Below are 21,463 nucleotides of genomic sequence, written 5' to 3' on the forward strand. Positions count from 1 at the left end.
GAAAAGTGAAGTGAGAGAATGGGACGCCGCCTCTCGGCGTAGGTCAGAAGAGAGCCAGGTTGCTTTAGAATCGTTGCCACCATACTTGTGGAGACACTAACCTCACAAGTCAGCCATAGTTGAACAGGACGCAATTGCTGAGGCAAGCATGAGTATTTCAGTAACCATGTATTCAAGTACGTTCCTAATTGCAATCCAAAGTCTGAGCTCGTTTCGGCTTCATGCATGGACAATAACATCAGGCTCGAGAAGTGATCCAGACCGGCCCCACTGGGCTACAATCTCGGTGGCGTGCTTGGCAAACTGCACGTGACTCAAAGTTATGCACAGCCGGCTCTTCTATCGTATGACCAAGTTGTGCACAGCGAGTGACAGCGGGATAAGTACTTCAGCCAAATTCTAACGCTTCTAAGTGCCAATGAGACCAAGATTTCGTGCCTGTAACTTCAAGCCTCGTCCTCCGTGGATCACACCTGGCCCCTCATTGGAGTACTTTCTGTGGGGATCCCCGCGTCGAGGTCGTTGCTCCATGGTGCGCCTCAATTTTTCCATCCGCGCCTCGTACCCCCCATCCTTCTCTTTCGTCCCTCTTCATCCGCCCTCGTCCGCGATCAGTCCTTCCACCCCTGTTTTTCTCACTCCACGCCCTTCAGCCCTCCTCGAGCATATGAGCTGATCGTTCCATCGCAGGACGTCAAGTACGCACATGATCGTTAACTTCCCAATTTTTAACAACTTATGTCCGAATCTACAGAATGGTTAGTCCGCAGCCTGTCTCAGCAACACAAGTCCGTGAGTCCAGCGTCTCGAGAGCAGGTCACTCCCCGAGCCAGCATGATGAACTGCATAACGACCATACCGCCAGAGGGAAAATCCGTGTGAGAGCTTCGGCTGCTTGCAACTCTTGTAGGCTTCGCAGAGTTAAGGTACGATTGTCAAAATCCGTCCGGGATGAAAACAGCATCATGCAATCTGGTCATCCCCTTCGGTGTTCGAAAAAATTCTAACTTTCATGCCTAAAAGTGCCTGTTTGACCAGGAGCATGTCCAATGCAAGCACTGTCGTCGAAATAATCTCACTTGCATTTTTGACCACAATGATGGTCGGAAACGGTAAGCATGGTCGCCTGGCCGTTTATTGCCATGATTTCTGATGAGAAAATGACTACTAAGGCGCCGTCCTAAAAATGAAGTCGCCACTTTACGGGATCGCGTGGCTGCTCTGGAGGCTACGCTGCAGCATCAGAGTACAAGACCTGACGTCCTTGCCAGTTGCAACTCCAGTTCTTCCACCAGATATTCGAGCCAGCCAAAACCTTTCGATGCCAACGACAATGAGATTTTATCAGATACGATACATGTCTCTGTAGTCCCTTGCCAATCTCAATCTCAGCCTGACCCTACCACAGAGCTCGACGCAGATAAGGGCCACTCGTCTGCACGTTCACTGTGCATCGATTCTCGTCATGTCGGGACGAACTATGAGGACGTGGACCGGGGTGAGCAAACAATGGACTTGGGGCGCAATAATGCTCCGAGTGATGATCCATCCTCGCCTCGAGATGACAGTAGTCACTCATCAGTTTTGTCAGCCCTGTCGACGTCCACGCAGGACTACCTCTCGCAACTCTTCTGGACAACATACAATGATACATTCCCTTTTATCAACAAGGAACTTTTTTTACAAGCGAAAGCGCAAGATAACCGCGACTACTATTCGAAGACATTGGAACTATGCATTTGGCTTGCTGGAGTCCGCTTTGCCGATCGCACGCGCACTGACATCGCAGTGCTGTTTGTGCCGCATACCGCCGAGTGCAGATTATATCGGCTTGCAAAGGAGGCTGTCGAGGCTGACATGGAGACTCAAACCTGCCTCCCGCTCGTACAAGCCTTCCTTCTTTTGGCAGATATGGAGGCATCTCTGGGACACTACAGTGCTGGGTGGATGTATATTGGTGAGTGTGGCCCATTCTTGCATTGGGATTCTCAGGGTGAACTCTGCAAACGAAGGCTAATTTCAGCGGATCGTAGGCACGGCTTTCCGCATGGGCCTCAGCATGGGCCTCGACTTAGACAGCACTTACCGAGAGCTTCTCCCACACGAAGCCGAAGTTCGCCAGTTTACCCATTTCATGTGCCTCGTCATGGAAAGGTGAGCTACGCCCACTGGCCTTGACCCACGCCTATGGCTACTGAACATCCCACAGGTACTTCGCAGTGGTCTTGAAACGATCTCCAATGGTGAAAAGTTTTGATGTGAAAATACTCGACTGCTATTCTCAAATGTTGGTCTCATCTAGAGAGCTCCCTCGTCCTCTTCAATGTTGTCTTCAGCTATTTGAGCCCCGAAGAACTTTATATGAAGTCATCGCCGCGAGCAACGCTATGCAGAACCTTGGAGCTCATCGAAGTGGCCATTTTGTCCATCGCGACCATCTCAAGGCCATGGCCTTGACAAGAGAGCTTCAGAGGATTTACCACAATCTCAGTGGAGGGGCAAGCTGGACGCCGGAAAATGTCAATCAGGCCCATGGCGGTTTCTTCCTCTTCCAGTGAGTATCTTTGTTCTAGCCCCAAACCATTCGACGCTTATTCTTCTGCCTAGTCAGCGATACTACATAAACTTGATCCTGATCCATCAACAATTCGCCCAGTTCGCATCGTTAGACCCTCTTGATGATCTTCATACAAGTAACGGTATTCTTAACACCAACGGCGAAGCTCCCAGTCGCTTGTGCAAAATGACACGAATGTTGTGCCTTGCCTACTCCATCACTCTTACCCGGATTCTCAAGATTCATCATGAGAAGCGCGGCGGACGTCGAATGGTCTTCCAGGTTCTTGGACATGTCCAAATCGCGGCGAATACACTTCTCAAGTGCTTGATCCACATAAAAGACACAAATAAGCAGCAGAAAGCGCTCGGCTTTCTGGAAGACCTTGTGGTCATCCTAGAAAGCCTCGAACTCTTGTATCCTGTTGCCAGTGCCTCCCTGAGGTCACTTAGGCGTTCGTTGATAAGGCAGCGGCAGGAACTTTCTTTCGTTTCTAGCTTATATCACTCTCCCGATCGACTGCCCAGTACCGATGCAGAATGTGAAACCATACAAGGGACACATGTCACAAAACCTCTGACCATGAATAAACTTGCTACCCCATACAACACGGAGACCCTCTGTATGTATCAGCAATCACCTTGTGTACATACTACATATCCGATGGAATTACATGTTCCATCAATCTCCGAGGATATATCAACGGCTCTGGATGATTTGGCTACGAAGAATGGGAAGGAGAGCTATTCTTCCGTGGGCCACTTTGTGGAGTTCTTACCGGCGGCATCACAACCTGATGTAGTCACCCCTAGGGGTACAGAGAAAGGCGTGACCAATGTTCGAGACTCCAGCCTAGACACGTATCAGCATCTCTCATTCGATACGTATGACGAAGACAACCTCTTCTTCGCAGAAGAATTCCTCAACATTGATGCCGAAGCGAATGCAGACGACGACTTGGACCTCGATTCGTTACTGCCGCAAGCTTTTTGGCAGACCAGTCACACTCTTGGGGCCTTTTCGCTAGCAAGTGATCCCACCGTGGGAATCCATGCACACATCGACGTGTTTTGAATACCTACACTTCCCAGATTCGAATTAATACTGACTCGATGGCGACAACTACCTATACTCCAAAGGGCTCTGTGGTGGCATTGTTGTTTTCATTCATAGGCCGGACTCGCTTACTATGACAATCATGACTCGCCGCCTGAATTCTACTAAGAGGTTTCCAGTGCTAGCCCTTCATGAGTGCACTTTATAAACGTCGACCACCTCTTTCTTTGGGATCAATGAGAATTACCTAGAGGTGGAAGATTCTCATACAGCATAGCGAAAACAGTCAAGAAAGAGGGCGGCAATCAAGGGAAATAACATTCAAAATGTGCAATTTTGCCCTGATGGTTATTCTATTGTGTTCGCATGCAAGAGATACGACTTCAAAGCCTGTCTTAGCTCCAAAGAGCTACTGAGTATTCCCGCCAACGCAATCAGTCCCTTTTCTTGATGCGTAATGCCAGTATAAACTGGATAAATTGATATCTTGCATAGGACTGCGGCAACCTTGAGTCTCATTCCGTGTCGCTGGCAACGCCATCTACTTTCTGATATGAACTTTCGTTTGATTGGTAAGGGTCTTAGCATCCATACCTATTGGAAAGCTCATTCTTCTGCTCTTCGTGCGATCTTGAAAGGCCTTCATCGCTGGGTCGAATTTTTGACTGAAGCAACTCAGAAGATAGTATTGCCAATTCCGTTACTAAATCTCTGAGTCGACAGACACCGGATATAAACTGTACGGTTCGAACTGTTCTACTTCTTTTTCTTTCGGGTCGACATAATCAGCGCTAGCACGTCAAGAACAAGATTGCTTGAAGATGATAGCGTTCCGAATATTTGTATTCTGGTTGTCATATCGCACCGGCTATCGGTCTTGAGAACCTTAGAGCACGTCTCACTCAGCTCGTTCGAGTTCATTAGGATCAGACCAGAGCGTAAAACTCGTCTCATATCGTAGAAGAAGAGCGCCAGCGAAGCCCACGATAACACAACATTGCCTGTATTATTTGTGTGGTACAGGTACCAGGAGCGCAGCTTGCAATTGTATTGTGCCAAATCGACTATCTTGTTTTGATCATCTGCGAGTATTTAGACTCGTCAATTTACAGTCATAATTCCACTAGTAAAGCCCGCAGGAAGCTTCCAAACCGTTCTCCGGTGCCAACTCACCTAAAGAATTGATGGCTAGGATATAATGAGTTATGCACGCATTCAAGGATGGTCTTCCGCCATGACGAGTCTTTGATCTGGACCTGGAACGTCAAACGGGGATCATCTATGAAATAATGGAGTCTGCACCACACTCTGCCATTGGCAAACAATGTTCAAGCAAGAGTCGGCATAGCCATTACTACATACCAGTGAACAACTTCAGTAGCTCACGGGTCATACAGTCATAACTCCGAAGAAGTATTGGGTCGAGTGGAGCACTACCTCAGACTTCCTGGGAATTGGGTGTTTGATATCCGAGAGATCGAACCCATGAAACAAAACAACAATCATGGTGACAATTCTTGGTATAAATGCACTCATAATATATCGCAGCATAGCTCTTATGCCTGTAGTGGACGTTTTCTTACTTTCATATTTCACAGTGTTCAGACAAATTATTTGTCTTGTCGGAATTTGTACCACCTCAAGATATTCACCGTAGGTCATGACCTACTGAGGCTATGATGCTCTGGATCATATCTTTGCCCTGGTCCCTTCAGTCGCGTGGCGGATATGGACTTCTCGCAATAGCATACCCTGTCCAGGAACTGGGAAAGGTGCGCAGCTAATGGTGGTTGCCACGAGCCTGGCCGGATGTGTCTTGGACGCGTTTCTCCATCTATGCATCGTTCCGCGTTGTACAATATGATCCTGAGAACAAGTAATCGTTCAGTCCCGACTGAAGTCGCTAAGAGCAAAAAGGCTACTTACTCCAGGATTCAAGCGCACCACCTCACCACTGTCCAATTCGTGATCGATTGATCCAATCGTGCATACTGAGAAGTCAATCGACACGGTTTGGTGAAAGTCGGTTACTCCTCCCGGCTGCAGATCAAGAACGTTCAGGTTCACCCCTTTAGGAACAACAATTTCCTGACGGTTTTGACTACAATCTCCATCGCCATCCTCAAAAGCCGTCACATCGGCATCACCTTCGAGTACCACGGGTACACCCTGTACCGAGTACGACCGAGCCATTTGGCCTACTCGAGCAACATTGAAGTACGGCAGTAGCTTCTGCTCCCGATGGACACTGCTGCCATTTGCATTGTGGGTAGTAATAAACCTTCCACAACGTGGTAGTTTGATCTCAGGTGACATATCTGTCCGGAGTATAGACAAGTTTAGGCTGTGATATGTCAAGATGGGATATCAGTGGTGTGTTGATAAGTATGGATATTGTAATCCACTCAGCTACGGAAGCCGAGACTGTTAAGTGTTCACAGGCATTGATCCACCTCGTTTCGGCTCATTGTGCATATCCTTGTTCCGAATTGAAGCCTGAATGGAGATGTCGCGATATAGTGATTGCCCAATTTCCGAGCATCGATAATCCGGAATATTACGGCCTAAGATCCTTATATTTTGCCATTATCCTCCCGCTTTGGGGACTTTCATTGCGCAGACTCAAGGGAACAGTACACCCTTTCACACAGTCCTAAATCGAATTGTTTTTTCTACAAGCTTGGCCTTTGTCAATTCGCCCTTTTCAAAGTTTTCCTTTTTAAATCCATAAAAATGATCCCCCCAAGATCTGAAGCGCATGCCACTCGCAATGAACAGACTCGCACGACGTTCACATCACTAGAACAAGCGAGCTTCTTGCCACCTACTAGTGCCACCATCTCTGCCCAGGCCACCCGGGCGAACGTGCCTCATAAAGTAGAGGATGTACCGGAAAGCAACGGCGCCAAAATACACTGGCTGGGTGACTCGAATGCTAAAAGTGTCTTGCTTTACTTCCACGGTAAGCGACAACTGTACCAACAGACTGCTATATCTAATTATGATAGGTGGTGGCTATGCGCTCCCCCCTGTTGAGGGCCACGCGCTCTTTCTTTTTGAGACGGCGAAGAGGTTCCAAGCAACAACTCAACAGCCCCTACTGATCGCCTTCCTCGAGTACAGTAAGCACATCACGGTCAATAAAGAGAGCACGCATTCTAACCTTGGACAGCCCTTTCAACTGCAGGAAAATTCCCCCTTCAGCTCATCCAAGCGACTGCTGCTTTGAGATTGCTACTTCAAAAGGGATTTAAGCCTTCCAATGTGAGAACATCCCAGGACCAAAGGTCATACATATGCTGACGGAAGACAAAGATTGTTGTCGGTGGTGATTCAGCCGGGGGAAATATGTCTCTGGGCTTGGCATCCCAGATCCTTCATCCGTACAAAGGTATTCCAGCTTTGAAATTAGATCAGCCTTTAGCTGGCGTGCTTTTGATGTCTCCGTTCGTTAGCTTCGATGAAGACACAAAATCATTCAAGGAGAACCTGCAATACGATATCTGTGGTACTGGACTCCTAAAAGAGATGGTAGATAGCTTTGTCAAGCCAGAACAGAGGAATGCTTGGTCAGAGCCTTTGTTGGCAGAGCCCAGTCATTGGAAGGGCTTCCCAGCCAAGAAGGTTTTGAACCTGTGGGGTGAAGCCGAAATGTTGCGCGACGCGGTATCAGCACAAGGCGAGAAATTGGTCAAAGCGGGTGTGAATGTTAGAAATGTCGAATGCCCTAGCCATGTCCACGTTGAATGCGTCCTCGACGCATCTTCTGGCCTTGGGTATGGTGTCATGGCCACAGAAATTTGGGATTGGCTGGCCTCAGTTTTCTAGAAACAATGGTATAGATAACTCGATGGACACTTTCGTTGGGAGAAGATAGCTATGGTGATACACCGAATACAAAAGCATACTCTAGGAAGAACGCTGCTCCGTACTCCAATTCAGTAAGGATTGGCGTCGCCCCTGGTCAGAGCTTGATCGGAATTTGAAGAGCCGGCTGTTCTACGCCTCTCGCATCGTTATTCCGAAAAACTCGGCTTTGCCGGGTTTACTGCAAATGATCTTGGGGTTGGGCCAGGGCAGGCGGAGTTATAGTCAGTCCAAGGAAGGAACAGTTTCACTAACAGTCTTTTCCAAGACCTCTATCCGAACACTCGACTACCAAATACCATGCCTTGTACTGACCTCGGTGGCTTGAAATAGCCTTCTAGCAAGATCGGCCAATATCGTTCGGATCAACTTCACTCTGAGTGCCTTGCTTCATAGTTCGGGGCTAAAAGTGCAATCTAAGAACAATTGTTTACATATCACTAACGCCTGATCGATAATTTACAACACTTGACAGCTCAGACTGGCTTTTTTCAGCGGCCAACCTCGCTAGTTGCCTAGATGAATTTTAAAGAAATGGAATACAGGCTTAAGAGAGCACGAGTTGTCTGTAAACCTTGCAAGCAAGACAAAAAACGCTGCGATATGGAGAAAGGGGTGCCCTGCAGCAAATGTACGCACAGCAAACGACACTGTTTTACATCGAAACCACGGAAGCTGGACCGGGCTCAGAGAAAACCACAAGATAATTTGTCGCTAGTTCACGATTTAGCCCCGAAAGCCGATGGCATTGTGAGCTTGAACAATAGCGCTACAGAACATGGTGATATTCGCGGTTCCGATGTTTCTCGATGCTCTCTCAACAAACGCAAATGCCAAACGCCCATCACCAGAGAATATCTCAGCTCATATCTTCGAGCCCAGGAGAAACCTTGGTTGACACTACCAGGCTTCATTGAGTCTCCAGCCCTGCATTTGGACCAATCCACTCTAGAATACCTGGCTCAACAAGGAGCTTTTAACCTTCCGCCTGAGGGCATACGAAACGAATTCCTGAAATGCTTTGTCGACTATGTTCAGCCTTTTGGACCAGTTCTGGATGTTCGAGCATTTGTCCGCGCAATTCAGCAGAATGACCCCTATAACCCAATTAGCCTGTCGCTACTATGGGCAGTGGTATTTGCCGCAAGTTCATTCATTGATATAGATCACTTGCGTTTGCTCGGGTTCAACACTCGCAGATCTGCTAGGCAGCATCTGTATCGCCTAGTGAAGCTTTTATACAGCTTCGACGTGGCAGGTGGGCCAACAGCTCGCCTTCAAATAGCGTTACTTTTGACCTTCGGCTACGAGACGCCAGATGATCTCCATGACGCTTGGTACTGGCTTGGGGTCGCAATCACATGGGCAAAGACGCTCGGTGCCCACTGTGTGAGCAGCGGCGGTCAACCTAGAAACCCCAGAAATAATTTGTTGAGGCGTTTATGGTGGAGTTGCTGGGTTCGGGACAGGATCATTACAATCGGCCTACGCAGACCTATGCATATCAAGACGGGAGTCCCAGAATTGGACCTTGACGATTTTGACCTTGCTCCCACTTCACAAGACATCACAAAGACGCTTGGGTTGCCGCGCTCGGTCAAGGACTCAAATACAATCACAAAGTTGGCACGAATAACTCTTGCACTTGGATCATTGTGCGAGTATATTGGTGACATATTCAATGGGTTGTTCTTGGAAGGCACCGGATCTGCCAAACCAAAACAGGAAGCCGAACACTCTCAGTGCAAATGGCACTCTCTGACTACGGATATTAACTGGATCTCTCAAATGAACAAGCGCTTGGAGGACTGGCTCAGTCGTACTGCACAGGAAGTCCAACTTTTTGCACCTGGAAGCCTCGAAGTGATAAATGATGAAGAAGATTCTTCTATTTTGATTGTTCACAGAGCCATGCTTGTATGTCTTTATTACACGATAAGCACCACGCTTTACCGGTCACAGTTCCTAGATGCACGTTCCGCGGCCATACGGTTGTCAGCACTACAGGAGCTCTCGCTACTCAAAGTACAAGTCGCCGCAGATCGAGTTTTCCGAGTGTACATGAATTTGAAGGAGCGTGCTCTGATCCAATTCCTACCACATATGGGTGTGGTGTGTCTTATCCCAGCTACGCTGGCCCACTTGCTGGAATCGCAGACGAACGATCGAACAGCCCGTAAGATGAGTTTGCAAAAAGCACAATCCTGTGTCGACATCTTGCATGAGTTAAGCCAGACATATGCTTCTGCTGAGTACGCCATTCTGAATTTGATGATTGCGAAGGGTCGAATCTGTGGCTCCCTGGATGTGTCTGACAAGGAAGAAGAGCCTGGAATAACTCAACCCCAGATAGTATCTTCTTTACTCCAGTCTATGACAATGTCAACGGAAGAACGCCACCTCCTATCATACTGGCTACTCGATACCGACATCAACAGCTTCAGCCAAATTGAAAGCAGTGATATGTTTAATCTGGCCTTACTATACGGCTGTAACCAAGAACGATGTGGGGGCAAACGCGAACACTCCGGGCAAGTGAATTCGAGGGTTTTACAGAATAATCCCGTTGAAAACTTACCTGCTCTCGCACCACCTTCGAGCTCTCTGGTAGAACCCTTTGGCTGGGGACAAAACTCGCAGAGCTTTGCGGAACATTATTGTGATAGTTCACTAACTCCCACCAATTCCTTTGGTACTCTGGAGATCCCCTCCAATATTTTTACCATTGATACAACAGAAGAAGATACTTTGAATTTTGATATGGTATTGGACAAAACATGTATGCAGAATGGTTTGATAAGTAGCTCCGAGGATTGGAGGACGAAGTCACCTTTTCTTGAGTCTAATCTCAACGAATTGGCCGAGGTGTTTGATTTTAACTTGGCATGCCAATAATAGAGGTAGAGAATCAATATCTGAGAATCCCTTCTGATAAAATCGTGTTTGGCCATTGTCTATTCATGAGATACTGGGCCAGACGCTGTCAAGAAATCAAAATCTGCGCCAGTCTCAGCTTGGTTAACACAGCGCTCGTATAAGCCACGGTAACCTCTCCTGACAATCCGATTCTGTAGCATTACCTTCTCACGCGTCGAATCTATGCGTGATTGTATCCGGCGCCGGATTTCATTGTCGTCCACCTGAAGAATGATGGTGCGTTGAATACAATCAAAGCCTATCATATCACCATCTTGAATGATGCCAAATACTGACTCCTGAATGGCAGATTCGGGAGAAATATGCAGCACAATAGTTCCGCCGGCGGTGCCGGACATACGGCCGTCCGAGATCCTGAGCATGTCTTGTACACCATCTGCTGCTAGCTTCCTCGGAATGGGTATGACACCAGCCTCTGGCATTCCTGGATTCCCAATAGGCCCAACTCCCTGTAAGACCAGGACCGAGGACTTGGTGACGTTAAGATCCGGGTCATCAATCCGAGATGCAAGGTCCGCAGTGTTGTGAAACACAACAGCCGGACCGGTGTGGCTAAGAAGATGCCTGTATTTCGAAGCGGAAGCTTTTATTATGGCGCCGTTGGGCGCAAGATTCCCGCGGACGACTACTAGAGATGAACTGGGGTAAAGAGGATCTGACAATGGACGTATGATCTGCTTCGAGTATGGAAAAGTCCCGGTACTTGGTGGAAGCGCATTGAGGACTTGACCAAGGGTTTGTCCAGTAATTGTCATGGTATCCAGGTGAAGCAGTGGTCGCAAAGTCAGAAGCAGGGCGCCCATACCACCGGCATTATGGAAGTCGCTCATGTAGTTATCTCCACTGGGTTTAAGATCGACTATTAAAGGCACCCTCTGACCAATCTCGGTGAAGGTATCGAGGTTGATAGTATTCACCAATGCCGGATGGCGATTAATAATTGCCATCAGGTGGACAACTGCATTAGTGGAACCGCCGATGGCTTGTAGAACAACGATGGCATTTAAGAATGACTCCTTGGTCAGTAGAGACTGAGGGGCAAGCGCTCCGCCTGAAGCTACAATTTTGACAGCGTTGAGCCCCGTCGCTTCGGCCACTCTCAGTCGCATCGACGAGACAGCTGGGGCAGAGGCACCCTCAAGAGGCATCATACCTAATGCCGCGGTAATACAAGCCATAGTACTCGCAGTGCCCATAACTCCACAAGTTCCAGCCTGCGTATTGATCAGTCAATTGTGTGTTCTTAGCCAGAGGTCATTTCGTGCCTCTTACAGTCGGAGCCAGTTCCTCATTGATAGCACGAATATCCTCCATATCGACTCCTCCAGCTCTGTAAGTGGCCCAGTTGTTGCGACAATCGGTACACGCACCGAGTCGCTTACCCCGAAAGCTTCCAGGGAGCATTGGGCCGGTAATGAGTGGCAACACTGGCTTGTTGGCTGAGATCCCACCCATCAGCTGTGCCGGTACCGTCTTGTCGCATCCTAATTCGTCATGTCAATACCATAGTCTAGTACTCCTCCTGGGGTATCTTTTGATTTATAAAATTGTGTTTCACTCACCTCCTATCATGATACAAGCATCCATGGGCTGTGCCCGGATCATCTCCTCGGTGTCCATACTCATCAAGTTCCGCAGAAACATACTCGTGGGCGAAGAAAATGCCTCATGCAGACTTATGGTGGGAAAGTCCATAGGGAGTCCACCAGCAAGCAGGATACCTCGTTTGGCGGCTTCTATTAATTGTGGGCCGTTGGCATGGCAGGGGCTGAACGAGGACTGAGTGTTGATGATGCCAATGATGGGTCGATTTAGAGCTTCCTCAGAGTAGCCCAGGGCTTTGATAAAGACCTTCCGCAAGAATAGGGAGAAGTGAGCATCGCCGTACGAGGTAAGACCTTGTCGCAAGCCATAAGATGGGATTTTTTGTGAAAGGTCGTAATCATCTCGCAAGGAGACAGTCCCGTTGTCGATCTGTCGAGTCATTTCTAGTTCTGGGCTGGGAGTCAAACAAAGCGTGCTGAGATCTCAAGACTGTCTCTCTGCGGCATTGGCAATCGGACTGACTGCGACAAGGGACCATTGACAGGTATAGAGATGAACTGGGATTATTTTCCAATCGATGCGCTTGATGCTGATAGATGAGTGCTGCCATGAACCAACAGTCCGCAAGTCTGATTTGGTAGATTCCCGCACGAGCCTCGACTTGCACAATACAAGGCTCCACAGAGTAGGTCTAGCTGGTGTAGCGAGGTGAGCGGCATTTCCTGACAAGGTACTGTACTCCGTGTTGATCTGACCGGAGTCGATTTTCATAGGTCGGATTTCATCTCCCAATCCGGCAGTGCGGCAAATCATGAACTTTCTTACATTTTATTCGGGGTTGAGGCCACGAGAGCAATCAAGATAATCCCTAGCAGAGATGACAAAAGGCGTAGTGTGTTTGCTTGTTGTCGACACACCCTGCTACGTACAGCTTGTCTCGATCTCTCCGTTGAAAATCTGTCGTTGACATGAAGCGACTGTATGGCCAGAGATACCTAGAGAGGTGGGCTTCTAGTGATAAAGATTTCCAAGGGTGCCTATAAGCTAGCTCTAGAGGAGCTTTCTAGGCTCTAGGCCCCCAGATATTCGGGTAACCTACCCAAAATTGTCCCTACAGAATAAAGCCTGCCTCCACATTTTGAGTCGTCCGGTGTTTAGTTTTTAGTTTCTGAACTTCTTCTCCCCACCATCTCGCACACACCCCAGAGTGCCCCTCCACTAGAACTTCCAACTACCACAATCGTACTAAGGGCTACATGATATACAGAGGAGGTCGTCATCCTCGTCACTTCAGCCACTCGCACCAACCTCATACTTCGATGATTCTGTCGTGGGACCGATCAAGATGTCGAACAACCTCACATTTGTAGAATATCAAGACCCAGGCGTACAAGCGCAGCGCATCCGGTCGCGAAGGGCCTGTAGTGAGTGTCGGCACAAGAAGGTGTGCATAGGAAAAGTCTCATCTTTGACCTTGCGGCGAGTCTAACCTGGATGTGCCAGAGACGATGCAGTCATCAGCTGCGAAAACCCTTTGGGCCTCAAACACGCGCCGGCCGAGGCTCGCACCTTACCGGGTTCCAGTCCATTGCCACGTCACAGAATACTCAACTCACTGATTCTCGGCCAGAGGCAGAAACTGAGCAAACAAGCCATGAGGATCCACATAGGTCGCCCAGTGTTCAATCAATAACAGCTCCCCAGCAGCAGTATGACAAGCCTCGGAATGACCGGCAACATCAGCAGCTCCCTTCACGACATGGAGCGCAGAGTTACGCGGATCAACCATGCACGTCTGATGAACACACTAGCCCCCCAACGACGCGCTTTGTTGGTGATCTGAATCCACAAACTCGACTGCTCCTTGGAAACAGTATCGCCCTTGACGATGAACTGGAGGTTGGCAGAGGAGAGGTAGGAGTGTGGCTCCAGGCTCAGGCACGACCCTGCAGCAAATGTGGATGCCTCCCTGATACCTTCGTTACATCTTCTCCAGCATCCAGGGGTTTGCGATCACTCCCGTCAGATCTTCTATCCCAGAATACAATTAAAGGGCTGTCAGATCTTTACTTCACCAACGTCCATCCGATCCTGCCACTCCTCAACAAAGAAGAGTACTGGCAGTCTTTGTCTTCGGGAACGAGCTCCACACCATTGTTGCACGTTGTATGTTTGCTTTCTGCCAAAGACAATGCGGCGGAGAAATTCTTGAAATTCTTATATTCTGGAGATACTCTGGTGTCAGTCCGGGAATTTTGCAGCCGCCTGTACATGTCGATCTCAGCGGCGCTCTCTCGGCGCAATAGTATGAGAAAGCTGACCCTGGTGCGCATACTTGGACTTCTTTCTTTGCACCACGAAGGCAGTGACGGTGCGGATCAAGCATCCTGCTATATTGCCGAAGCCATCAACCATGCGCAAACGCTGACACTGCATTTGCCACGACCAGTCGATACCAACAACGAGCTTAAACGAGTTTTCTGGTGTCTTTGGACACTCGACCGATTGAATGCCGCGACCAATGCACGACCGTGCCATATGAGCGACGTTGACATATCTATCCCCGAGCTGACGCAAGAGGAATCTGGCTACGTCGCATTTGACGTGTGGTTTCGTATCGCCAGGATCCTGAACAAAGTCATCGAGTTCTATCGACCCAAACTCGAGGATCCCGTTTCCGGGTTGGACTCCGGGTTTCCAGCCTTTGAACAGATCATGGACGAAATGCACGCTTGGCAACTATCTCAATCCAGTATTGGTTGGTGAAACTTCTTGCTTGTCTTACCAATTGGCTATTAGCTAACATCATTTGATCTAGCCACTCTCCATATCTTTTACCTCGCCATTGCAGTCCTTGGGCATCGTCTCAAGGCTATCACGAGCCTACCACCACCCACTCCGGCAAGACTGCGGCAACAGCTTGCCACTGTCCAGGTCATCAGGTACATGGAGGACACGAACCGATTGAACGCGTTGCATCCATTTCCTATTGCCGTATATGCTGTATCGCTTGCCCTGTCTGTCTCTTATCAGCAGCTCAAATTCAGTCGTCTTCCCAGTGACCGGGAGGATGCGCGCCGCGATTTCCAGAAATGCTGCGTCATCATGCAGGAGCTGAGGCGTAAATGGGGCTGCGCCGATGCGATGGGGTCTCTGGCGCAGAAAATCTCTGCTGCGCTCGACCATCCATCACTGCTTGATGAACTCCGGGCAAATCAGTGTGGTCCCGTGAGCAACGACAGTAGCTTAACAGGCAATTCAGGAGCTGGTATAACACAGAAACAGTGTGAAGACCACCAAATATCGGCTTTATCAGCGGGCGAACATCCGTTGAACTATCAAATGTTATTTACCGGGTTAGACACCATGGACGATATTTCTTGGATGAACTTGGGCGCCGGAGACCCAAGCGAAGTCGGGCATGACAACTTCCCTTCAATTAACTTCAACGACCATTGTAGTTCTTGGTAAAGCCTCTCGATTCATGGTTCAGTACTATTTTTTGATTCCGATTTACCTGCCCTTTTCCATTCTGGTAGGTTACGAATCATTGGAAGAGGCTGTAGCCTGGAATTAGGCTTCTGTGCAACACAAAACTCATACTGAGGTAACTACAAAGCAGAGCATGATATTAAAAGGAAGCAAGCTACTCCTTCTAGCGATTGCATACTTGTCAAGATCATTGGATACACGGCACCGGCTGACTTCTTTGGTAATATTCCGAGGGAATTTAGTCGCTGAAAAATGATATCTGTTAAAATGTCGCTATTGTGGCCACAATAATTTGAGTCCTACGGAGAGCGTACCAACCACTTAGCGAAGGGATCAAAATCGTGACCCTCTATATCTCCTTGTCGTACCCCATTTGGCTGTTGTCACCGGACCAGTAGGATGAGAACGAGTGGACGATTTCCATGTTGGGCAAGTTCAAACTCCTCGAGATCATCCCTGCTCATTGCAGTGATTTCGTTCTCCAGTTTTCATTTTCGGTTTTAACGGAGCATGAGAACGAAATATAATGACCGCTTGTCAGCACTGGCTCTCAACGATCCTCCAAATGCCACAACATACCTCTTCAATCTATTGTACTCCACTTTATTCACCAAATATTTTGTCAGTAGCATCAGAATTCAGTATGCCTACAGCTCTAGAAAATCTCAAAGCCACTGGTACTGTATGTATCTAATGAAAGTCTACAAGGACTTAACACCCTATCGATATCATAAGCTGACGTCTAGATCAACTCACGATAGATTGTCGTCTGCGACTCTGGTTGGTCTCCTCCCTAACACACGAAGCCCTTGCAAACTTTTGAAAATTCGGATGCTAACCTGCTCCAGGTGACTATGGTAGTAAGCCGTGCCCGGTATTGTCTTTTCATCACGAATCTATCCCGCATGCAACTTTCTTTTGTTCACCACATTCAAATTGTTGACGCTTGCAGCTATCGCCAAATATAAACCTCAAGACACTACTACGAATCCTTTCTTAATCCTCGAGGCCTCTCGAAACCCGCAATATGCACATCTGGTCGACGCTGCTGTGGATTACGGCCGGAGCCAGGTGAGAAGACCACGATTTTGCTTGATAGCTACTGACCTGCTGCAGGGTACTACCCTAAATGACAAGGTTGATGCTGCCCTCGACCGTCTCTTGGTAGAGTTCGGGCGAGAAATTCTCAAAATAATCCCTGGCAAGGTCTCAACGGAGGTTGATGCTCGCTTCTCCTTTGATACAAAGGCCACAGTTGAAAAGGCGCTCCATATCGTCAATGCATGTACATCGAGAAGTCCATCGCCAACTTGGCCAACGCTGACCATGCTTCGTAGCTGTACGAAATCATTGGAATCTCTAAAGACCGCGTCCTCATCAAGATTGCTGCAACCTGGGAGGGCATCCAAGCCACCAAAATCCTCCAGAGAGAGCACGGTGTCAATTGTAACTTGACATTAATATTCTCCATCATTCAAGCCATTACTGCGGCCGAGGCCGGAGCATTTTTGATATCACCGTTCGTCGCCCGTGTAAAGGACTGGTACAAAGCCACAACCGGCCAGAAACACTTTACCCCACAAGAGCACCCTGGCGTCAAGTCTGTCCGGACCATCTTTAACTACTACAAGAAGTTTGGCTACGAGACGATTGTCATGGGTGCTTCTTTCCGAGAGAAGTCTGAGGTCTTCGAGCTAGCTGGCTGCGATTACCTCACGATTCCTGTATGTATCCCAACACTCCCTTCACATTCCCCGAAAGTGGTCACATCATGATAACTTACTCGAGACAGCCTTCACTCCTAGAAGAGCTCATGTCATCTCAAGAACGCGTCAAGCAGAGTCTGAGCCCTGAAGATACCGCATCACTAGAGGTCACAAACAAAAGCTATATCGAAAACGAAGCAGACTTTCGCTTCGACATGAACGAGGATGCCATGGCCTCTGAGAAGCTTCGTGAAGGTATCTCAAAATTTGCGGCTGATGCAGTCACTCTGAAAGACATCCTCAAGAAGAAGGTGGAGGATTCGCAGAGATAAACAGGACTCTACAAACGAAGAATTCAAACATCATGAGTGAGAAGCAGTGAGGGTCGAGATATTTTCCCCTTTCCCTGGTTGCAGTATTTTAGAAGGTGGTAGCAAGCAGAGCAAATTGATCAAGGAAACGAACGATTCGTGAGTGTGCCGATAGTTTTGTTGTCCACCAATGGTGTGGAGATTTGAGATTATTTATTGTGTTAAGCGGCTAGCCCTCAGCTTGTCTAGTTCGCATTGTGTGAAACCACAAACGCTGGTATTTAGGAGGAGAGCAGGTAATTGCTATAGGCATGTAAATTTGTCATCAAGGAAATTACGTGTATATATTAAGGATGACGAGAATAACATGAATTGATCATGGCGTTGACTTCCCGATTAAGAGATGCCATGATATAGCCCCGAGGATTCAGCCCTTCATGAGGGTGGATCCACTCACCGTCCGGAGCAGTATCTGGACCGGAAAGTGGTCTTGTGTGTTCTCAGGATGAACTGTCTTGTTGATGCTGATCAAAATTTAGTCTTTGGCTTGGCCGACGCAAGAAATGCTACTTTAGTTGACCCCATGACACTGGTAGTGGTGTTCGGTACGTTGGAGAGACACCTCCTGAGTACAAGTATAATATACGTGCTTGAGATTCTTGTAAGCATCGCGAGTCGGTTCTTGAAGGTCTCTATATTATGACTAACTTATTTAGTCGAACAAGTAATACCTCCATCCACCACGAGCTTCTGTCCGGTGATGTATTTTGATTGATCCGAAGCCAGAAAAGCGACTGCTGAAGCAACGTCAGACGAGCTACCCTGCTTGCCCATCGGCACTGCGCCGTCTCTTTTTTTGATGAGGCCCTCGAGATCACCGTTTGCATACTTGTCGGCCAGCATACCTATTAACGGCGTATGCATGAGACCTGGTACCACAACATTCAACCTGATGCCCTTCGCAGCGTAGAGAATTGCAGTGGCTTTAGTGAACTGTATCACCCCTGCCTTGGTGGAAGCGTACGCAACCTGAGGTTTGCCGATATACCGCATGCCCTATACGTGATACGTTCTCGTTAGTGATGGATGCCTAGGTTCAGCACAGACAATTGCAGTGAGACTGTTGGAGTTTAAAAGTCAGGGTAGCACTTACAGCAATGCTTGCTATGTTTACGACAACACCGCTACCTTGCTTCTCCATGATTGGCAGTACAAAGTGGCAGCACAGATACACCGACCTGAGATTAACGTCTGTTTGTTTGTCCCAAACATCCGGCTTCATCTGTGCCGGTCCACCAGGTTCTGACATTCCGACGTTATTGACCAAAACATCGATTCTGCCGTATTTAGCCATGCAAGCATCGACCATGGCCTTGACATCATTTTCGACCGTGACATCGGCATGCACCACGTCGCATATTCCACCCTCGGATTGTATTCGCTGCTGTGTGTATTCGGCCGCAGGCAAGCGAACGTCGCAACCAAAGACCCTTGCACCGTTTTTCGCTAGTACTCGAGCAGTGGCAGCCCCGTTGCCGTACATCTTGGGATCGCCGTTCTGGCCGATACCCGTCAACAAGACAACCTTGCCTTTGAACTCGGAGTATATTCCACCTCCTTCTGCGTCCATGTCGGCCTGCTAGCCGTACCCGGTCACGAGTTCGTAATTTGTGAAAGAGGTGCAAAGGTAGTCCGGTCGCTGGTAATGTTGTTCAGCTACCACAAAAGATTCAAAAGTCCAATTTGTAGGGTAGAAGGGTTGGGAACATGATATCTCAATCTCTGATTGTCCAGCGCTCGGCTTCGTCGACACTCGGCACCCTACGCAGGCCGCTTGAAAATCTTCTGTTTCTTTTTGGAGAATGCCACTCCGCCTCTCCAGACTATGGTTGTTCTTACCTTTCATGCCGGGTGGCAAGCGGCGTTACATTCCTAACAAAGAATCTGCCGGAAGGCAAAGTAGCCATATTGTAATTAGTCTACTCGAAGGTTTTCCCAATTCATCGTTGCCTCCGCCTTTTCCGTCACACTTCCAGGTTTGGATGAGTCTCAATTGGAATTTAACCCGGTTCAATTGTTACTGATGGGGTTATGTGTTTAACATAGTTTACACTTTTGATATGGCTGAGAGATTGCGCAGCTAACCCTATTCCCTTCCACTCGCATATGGGAAAGCAAGTCGGCATACACAATATCTACATGATCAGGAACAAAAGATTAGTAGTAAGATAATATTTTCAGCAGTTCAGCGGTAACGATATTAAAGGAGAGTTAAGCAATAGTCACTACCGACTATTCAACTACCACTGAAGTAAGCCTGACTGGCGTCGGTCTATACTATCGGACGGACTAATTGATAGGTAGACGATCATAATCCCGCCCAGACGTTGTTCTCAGTCACCACCCGGACAATCAAGCTTGCGATGTGACTTCTTCCGTCAGCTCGTCACTATACGGGTCGATTTTGGTGGTTTTGAACTTCCTCGCTGGCACACGCTTGCGAAAGAGTATGTCCAACTCCTCATATGTTCGTCCTTTGAGCTCCGGAAGCCTAAAATAGACCCAGATGACTGACAGGAAACAGGTTCCCGCAAATAAAAGGCCAGTTTTGCCCTTCCAGCCGGCTTGAGTTGGATTCAACATGTATGGGGTTGCAACGTTGAATATAATGTAGAAGAAGTAGAATGAATTTCTGCCAATGGCGATTGTCTTTCCACGCAGCCTGGTGGCTGAGACCTCACTGACAATGCAGAAGGCGAGTGGGCCAATCGAGATGTCGTAGAGACAGACCCAGACGACTAACATTGCAGAGGTAGCCCATTTGCTCCCACCGTTAGAGCTCGGCGCGAACCCTACACAGCCCATAACCAACAGAACAACGGTCATGATGGAAAGGCCAGCCAAGCAAATGGAGCGCCGACCAAACCAAGTGATCAGGAACCAGGAGCCTAACGTCCCGCATAGTCCGACACCATAGAATGCGATGGTCATATCGAAGGCAATCGTATTAGGCAAGCCCGCCTGCTCGAAAAAATAGGTGTTGAAGGGTTGTAGTGGCAAACCCGAGAAGATGGGAAGGGCCCAGGTGATAGCAGCGATTTCTGTTCGGCGGAGGTCAACGCCCCGGAAGCAGTCGACGTATGATCCAGTTTCGGTCTCGCGCTCCATCCTGTCTGTGTGGATCATCATCGCCAGTGTCGCCTTTGTATCGGTTTGATCTGACGAAAGTCTCTTCAGAGACTGTTCGGCTTCCTCCAGCCGGTCCTGACGTAAGAGCCACCAAGGCGATTCGGGACAAAACAACATTCCCACAAACAATGGCACAGGCCAAGCCCATTGAAGAGCGAAGGGGATGTCGTATGCCCATCTACTCATCATGGTGGAGGTCCCGCGTAAAACCCCCGCAGATATCAGCTGTCCAATGATCCAGGTCAAGTTGATGAACGTCGTGAGGTAGCCGCGAAGCACCATGGGACAGACTTCGGAAGCATACGCCGGCGCTGTTGTGTTGAAAATTCCCCAGGGGATTCCACAAAGGATCTCGCCGACAAGCAAAACTGGCAGGGATTGGCCAAAGACGAGGATGAAGGTAAAAGCCGAGATCAGAACATAGCATACCAACATGAGGCGCTTCATGCCGTATTTCTCAGCGAGGTAGCCGTTCAAGAGAATGCCAATGATGATCCCGACCTTGCCGCTAAGGCTCAGACCTGTTTGCCAGGGGGCAGTGATTTGTTTTCCGTCCTTGTAAGGCACGCCAAAATCTCTTTGAAAAGCCTTCAGGGCAAAGAGCGAGGGCACAAAGGCTGTGTCGTATCCCTCCATCACGCATGCTGCAGAGACGAACACGGACCATACCACTGCTCTGGGGTACAGGCGGAGAGCGTCTAAAAGCTTCAGGCTGTGTTCTCGTTGCGTGGCCTGTTTGGCATCCCGGACAATGTCGTCCCAAGACTTTTCATCCCGCCCCTTCTGGTCGTGAGTAGCAGGCT

The 21,463-nt window shown here is 48.6% G+C and overlaps 4 protein-coding genes across 4 annotated transcripts; 3 read left to right on the forward strand and 1 right to left on the reverse strand.

Moving 5' to 3' along the window:
- Positions 1 to 1,509: 1,509 nt before the first annotated feature.
- Positions 1,510 to 3,631, forward strand: PV06_10517 (uncharacterized protein; the record flags this gene model as incomplete). Its single annotated transcript, XM_016412074.1, has 4 exons — positions 1,510 to 1,957; positions 2,034 to 2,154; positions 2,210 to 2,554; positions 2,608 to 3,631. The coding sequence occupies 4 exons, from the start codon at positions 1,510 to 1,512 to the stop codon at positions 3,629 to 3,631; spliced, it is 1,938 nt and encodes a 645-aa protein (XP_016257694.1).
- A 738-nt stretch (positions 3,632 to 4,369) lies between these two features.
- PV06_10518 (uncharacterized protein) lies at positions 4,370 to 5,929 on the reverse strand (the record flags this gene model as incomplete). The annotated part of the gene is made up of 2 exons (XM_016412075.1): positions 4,370 to 4,614; positions 5,566 to 5,929. The coding sequence occupies 2 exons, from the start codon at positions 5,927 to 5,929 to the stop codon at positions 4,370 to 4,372; spliced, it is 609 nt and encodes a 202-aa protein (XP_016257695.1).
- Positions 5,930 to 8,083: 2,154 nt separating this feature from the next.
- Positions 8,084 to 10,375, forward strand: PV06_10519 (uncharacterized protein; the record flags this gene model as incomplete). Its single annotated transcript, XM_016412076.1, has 1 exon — positions 8,084 to 10,375. The coding sequence occupies one exon, from the start codon at positions 8,084 to 8,086 to the stop codon at positions 10,373 to 10,375; it is 2,292 nt and encodes a 763-aa protein (XP_016257696.1).
- Positions 10,376 to 13,307: 2,932 nt separating this feature from the next.
- Positions 13,308 to 17,492, forward strand: PV06_10520 (transaldolase; the record flags this gene model as incomplete). The annotated part of the gene is made up of 8 exons (XM_016412077.1): positions 13,308 to 13,406; positions 13,466 to 14,720; positions 14,781 to 15,419; positions 16,303 to 16,314; positions 16,407 to 16,525; positions 16,571 to 16,729; positions 16,792 to 17,178; positions 17,247 to 17,492. The coding sequence occupies 8 exons, from the start codon at positions 13,308 to 13,310 to the stop codon at positions 17,490 to 17,492; spliced, it is 2,916 nt and encodes a 971-aa protein (XP_016257697.1).
- Positions 17,493 to 21,463: the final 3,971 nt, after the last annotated feature.

Source organism: Exophiala oligosperma, assembly GCF_000835515.1.
Source record: "Exophiala oligosperma strain CBS 72588 unplaced genomic scaffold supercont1.13, whole genome shotgun sequence".
NCBI lineage: Eukaryota > Fungi > Ascomycota > Eurotiomycetes > Chaetothyriales > Herpotrichiellaceae > Exophiala > Exophiala oligosperma.